At 39.0% G+C, this 6000-nt stretch overlaps 1 protein-coding gene across 1 annotated transcript; it reads left to right on the top strand.

Moving 5' to 3' along the window:
• The first annotated feature begins 423 nt into the window (after window positions 1–423).
• On the top strand, window positions 424–1932 carry LOC126054167 (uncharacterized). Its single transcript, XM_049838555.2, has one exon. The coding sequence runs from the start codon at window positions 458–460 to the stop codon at window positions 1883–1885; it is 1428 nt and encodes a 475-aa protein (XP_049694512.2). The 5' UTR covers window positions 424–457; the 3' UTR covers window positions 1886–1932.
• The last annotated feature ends 4068 nt before the right edge of the window (window positions 1933–6000 follow it).

Below are 6000 nucleotides of genomic sequence, written 5' to 3'. Positions count from 1 at the left end.
TGACCTTTTGACCCTTTATTTATCGAAGACTTTTGCTTTTAATTTCTGACGCGTATCTGCTCGATATTAAATATATTTTTTTTACCTATTACATGTACATTGAGAAATTAGTTATATCATCCCTTAGATGGAGCAAGTTGGAAGCGCTCAACTGCAACTGTCAAAACGTGCAGCAACTGCATCAAATTGGCGGCATCTGCACTTCTGGTTCATATTAAATAGTATTTTAGCAGTAGCAGCAAAATGCAGTCACCTTCAGCTACCGATCGATTACATACAGTCATGCATAGTTGATGTCATGTGAACAGGAAAACCAGAAAGAAGTTGTTTACAAAAAAATTGAAGCTGATAAAACGGTACGCGATTATATTTATTTTGGATACACTTAATAGATAATGGAGGGGAGTCCTAATATAAGAACAACAGAAGCTGTGAGACACCATATCAAAGTAATACAATGACTAGATCAGTCGTACTATTGTGTGTCACAGCATCGCTGTTCTCTAGTGTGCTGTGCTCATGGGAGTATCACTCCTACCTTGAAGCATTAACTGACGATAATACCCGGTGTTTGGGAGAGTGTCTTCTGGGGCAGTGTGTCTACTATTGGAGTACAAATATTAAACCATGTCATCCTACGAAAAATGAAACGAAGTTCTACACGTCCTATGACAATTATCCATGCCAGAGCAACTGTGACAAGTTCCGAAAAGGATATGAATGGTGCGTTACGGGTGAAAATCAATGGGACTACTGCAGTCGTGCTGTCGCTCTCAAAGGCCGTCTCAGACACACCACACAAAATGATTACTTGACATGCTCTGACGAGTGTGGAAAGCACGACTATCCAAACTACGATAATTGGTGTCACACGATCAAGAACTACCAGTATTGTGATGTGGACGACAAAATCTTCGTGCCTGAATATCCAACCTACGATGGAACTACGTGTGTAACTCCGTGCATGTTCTACGACAGTGAGACTGAGACCTACTGCTATGACAACTACGGCTCCTGGAGGCGATGCTACCTCAACCCACAGTACGAGCACGTGCTGCACTCACTCACGCGCAAACTACGAAGCAATTGTATCAAAAAGTTTGGCAACTACACCAGCAAAGGATACAAAGTGTGTAAAAACTTGTCAAGATCGAAACGCTACGATTTTTCATTCCACGAATGCGATTTGGACGTGAGTGCTATTGCGGAACGACATAGAGCTGAGAATCCATCCGATCAGGTGCGTGTTATAGACCCACATGAACCTATAACCCGCGACACGGATCCCATCTTATCGTACACCATGATGCCGAGGCGAGTGCGGTTTGGGGATCGCAACAACGTGGCAAATGTCGACCTGCCACTGGTATTAGAGGCGCAATTGACACGCTACACTCTGTTACCTGTCGGCGCTGATAGAGAAGGATTTACTCCCTATGTGAGTAACCACTACAATCGCATGAACCCTAACCGAAGATTTACCACTGTCAACAATAACTACGATGAACGAGGTCACATCTTGGCGTCTAGACTAGGTGGACCTATGGAGGCCTTCAATATCTTCCCGCAAACATGGCGTTTGAACCACGGCAGTGGTTCTTCGTGGTTTGAAATGGAGCAACACATGGCAAACTTTCTGCGGAACCGCGACGACCGGTACATCGAATTTCTGGCGGTGCTCGGCTACCTGCGAGACAATAATGGCCGTCTGATCCCTCGACCTGATCACATCGGAATCCGACTGAGATTCCATCAGAACAATATTTTGGTGAACCGTTACGGTAACAGACTCAACTCTTTTGAGGACAATGAAACTGAAGACATGTTCTTTTCTAATGATCCAGATGATGATTGTGTTGTGATGGTGGCCAATGGAGTGCTATAGAATACGTAACAACTTTTTTGTGAAACAATAAAAATGTATAAGTGTTATCTGTATTTTCCTTATATGATTATTATTCTACGAAGGTGGTGTTATGAAGGTGTACTAAAATTTGTCACTGATTTCTTAGTAATATTTATAGTGGTAAGTTTAGTGTTATTTTGCAGCCTTTGGAAGTCCTATTATTTTTATTCAGTTGAAAACTGTCAATATTCACACTCATATTATCTATCTTGCCAAACATAAGTTTTTCTTTGTAGCTGTAAAAATACAAACTACAGATATACCTATTTTTGAATAAAGTTTGTTACTGAAATAGGTTAATACAATTTCACAGAATGCATAAAATTATATTTCCGTAGCCACTGAACTGTAATTAACTTATATGAATAAATTCATTCCAACAATATATTTTCCATTCCTGACCACATTGCAATTCACGGTGAATAAACATTTAAATGTATGTAAATAACGTAAATGCTCACAGGAGAATTAAAAATGATGAACAAGCATGAATATGTCATGTAAATATTATATTACTAGCTTCCGTACGCGGCTTTGCCCACGTGGTATGTTGATAAAAAATGGCCTATATGTTATTCCAGGGTATCACCTATCTCCATACTAAATTTCAACATACATGAAATAATAACAAACATACATCCATACATTCCCACAAACTTTCACATTTATAATATTAGTAGAAGTAGATTATTCTGAACACATAAAAATGTTTTCCATATTTTTATAAGATCCAATACAAAAAGGTAATGGACAAAGACCTAACCTAGAGTTGGGTTGTTTTACCTTTAGCCTAAAGATACGATAGGGAATGGTAATCAAGGAATATACCCAATATAAAACCACAATATCCTAAAATGGAAGGAATCGTGAGGAAGAATAACTGTTTCTTTCATTTTTTTTCTCACTGGTGCAGTAATTTCTGAGATTACCGCGTTCAAATAAACAAAGAACCAAACTTTTCAGCTTCATAATGACTAGTTTAGACTAGACTGTGACTATTGCCACCTTCTTTAATTTCAGTACTCGTTTCAATAAATGTCTTGCACCTGTGTCTTAGCGATAATGTGTACAGTCTACAGTACAACATGTTACTATGACGTTAACGTGCAATATATTGCTACAAGTGGCTTTAAACACGGCACACACCTGATTCACAACATAAGCACAGGTGCAACAAATATCCTTTAGTATCTCGAGTAAGTAAACCTACTCAAATCTTGCAGACACATGTGTAGTTAGTAAGTTATATAGCGCCACTTCTTTACAGCAAAAACAATTTATAAAACTAAAATGACTTCAGTATCTAAAATACATAAAACCTTCTCCTAAATAAACACAATGCTGAAAATACCATTAAAGTAAATTAAGCCAAACGTGCCAATAACTGTTCACATAGCCTCGAGATGTGTAAAAATTTCTAGCAGTTTTTTATTCATATCTTTCAAGTCAGCCAAGATAAGCCATAAACCGCAATGGCTTATCCAATAAAATCTAACTAGCTCATATTTCACTACCCCTTTCAATCTTTAGGCCGCGTTTCCACTGACGCGGAGCTGGGCGGAGAGGAGCTTAGCGGTGCATAAATTGACCAATGACTATGCTTGAAATCTCCGCTCCGCTTCAATGGAAACAGTACGAGCGGGGTGGAGCAGAGTATAGCGAATATTCATACATCGAGGCGGTGCAGTGCGGAGGACAGCGAGCATTGGGGTGCAGAGCGGAGGACAGCGGGGCGGGTACGGAGCGGTGCGGAGCGGGGCGGTGCGTGACTCGCGTGCAGTGTGTCAGTTGTCTTCGTTACGTCACTAAGTGCATTCAAAATCTTCATCGCCCCTCTCCGCCCAGCTGCGCTCCTCTCCGCCCAGCTACGCTTCAGTGGAAACACTGACCACTTTTCACCGCTCTTCTCCGCTCCTCTCCGCCCAGCTCCGCGTCAGTGGAAACGCGGCCTTAATGTTGTGTTTACCTCTTTTAAAGGAACATCTTAATAGCTGTCAATGAATACGTCAATCAAAAATAAACTGTATATCTCAAACTTTAAAGTCTAGTTTTAATTGCGGTGGGAGAACTTGATAGCCTGCCAAAAGCAAGCAATCAATAAGTTTATTTGGCCACGGAGGCACTTTAGGAAGCTAGAAGGAGGTCCCGGTTATTTTAAAGGAAATGCGGAGATAGTCTTCATCTTACTATGCATTTTTTAAATTATTTTCTGCAGTATTAGATGGTTCACACACTACACCGCGGACCACCGGGGTATTTTTAATTTAATAGTGGGTCCACTAGTACTCTGCTGGTCAAAAGTTTCCCCCAAGGGCGATTTGCCCATACTCACCAGTATGCATATGTAATACATAGCATATGTAATGAAACTTTAAAACACTAAAATAAAATAAAAAGAATTTGCAAAAAAAAACACTTTAATAAAATTTCACATCACATGGTCTTGTAAAAATATAACTTTCGTAAATCTTTATAGATTGCCGACACGCTTTCTTTTAATACTCATAATTCTCATCAAAATAGCAATATGCTCCTATTTTTATGTAGCCTACAGGACAACTTGCACACCGAAGGGGCACAGCTTTCGGAATAAATCCTGTCGATGCTGCTCCATCTTTCGTCGGTACTCTAATTAAAGGTTTTTCTGAAGTCGTCACAAAATTCTCTCTCTTGTCAATCTCTGTTGAAAGTACTGGGTACTTGCCGCCCTTATTGTTCCCCTCTGGAGACATTGGCACTTCATTGTGTTGTAGTGTCAGGCAGTCGATGCACGCGACCAGAGCCAGGCAAACAGCGATCTTCACGAACATTATTACTACAACTTTGATGAAGAACGAATGGTGGCAAGATACGAAGTGTCGTTGTTATCTGTTGAGAGCAATTTTTATATCTTTCTGTCGGTTTTCCCTAACTCAACGGTCTAGCACGTTCGACTACACTGCGCACACGGGGTCTAAAGTAATAACTATGAGCATTTTAATACGGATACACTGATTTAGAGGCGATTATTTTAATTAAAAGCTGGTGTTTTTATATTGAGTACCCTTCGAAAAAAGCTGTGCGGTGCCTTAATCTACGCTCTACGTATCTGATAATTACCAACTCACAAGTCTTAAGACATCAGTATTTCCATGAGGATACGCTAATACTGTGTCATCAGCTAAATATCTGCCATTACACAGGGTCGGGGTACAATCATGAACGCAAATCACTGACAGAAGCATTAGAACCCGGAACATTGGGTTAAGCCTTGGGCATTATAATATTACTATGTGACTATGATATTTAATATCAGGGGGCATGAAATTATGCACATAAAAGTGATAGGCTAAAATATTAAATACCTACTCGAAATAATGGTGTCCCTTGGTTTTGCTCACATCACGAAAAAAACATAATCAAATGGATAAAAATGACCAAACAATTGGATTTAATCTGACTTATAGTGTGTAGTAATATAAAATTAATAGTATTAGCGTAGGTATTCACTTTCAGTGCTTACAAAATCTTAGGTTATGTTATGCAAATTTTCTTACGAACCTAAAAAACCCAAACTTTTGGATGTCGTCTCCTGAACAAAGTCTTTTGTGAGTTCTTTATTGTTTTTGACAGACTTTGCTACTATGAATGATGGTCTTCCAACATTGTTTTTAGTTGAAGTAAAGTTCTACATAAACGTGTCAGCTTCTATAAACCTAATCCAATTTTCTATGATTGAAGAGCTGACGTACTAAAAGTATAATAATGTATGCTAAGAGATGTATAAAAAGAGGTTTTTTTTATTTTGTTTGTACTCGAAAGACACTGAGACTTATAATTATTTCACGGTTGGGAATCTACAGTCTTCCCGCGTAATAGAGGCAATATTTTAACCCGGTACGACCAGTAGTTCCTACAGGACGCAGGTTAAACCGCTCGAAAACTGCTAGTTTATTATATAAATATGTTTATTATATATATAAAGTTGTCCATAATGTAAATGCAAGTCGTTACGGTTCAACAAAGTTTGCTCAAGGCTTATCGCGTACCCCACTGAGAATTTGTTTAAAGCATTAATTTCCAATCATGTAAAATAGGTACATAACATATTATTG

The sequence above is a fragment of the Helicoverpa armigera genome, chromosome 12, assembly GCF_030705265.1.
Source record: "Helicoverpa armigera isolate CAAS_96S chromosome 12, ASM3070526v1, whole genome shotgun sequence".
NCBI classification, from domain to species: domain Eukaryota; kingdom Metazoa; phylum Arthropoda; class Insecta; order Lepidoptera; family Noctuidae; genus Helicoverpa; species Helicoverpa armigera.
Note: the sequence above shows the minus strand (reverse complement) of the source record. Positions and strands in the feature narration are given on the sequence as shown.

What these genes read in the sequence shown, in the direction of transcription:
- LOC126054167 (XM_049838555.2), top strand. Translation starts at nt 458, where the DNA reads ATGACTAGATCAGTCGTACTATTGTGTGTCACAGCATCGCTGTTCTCT.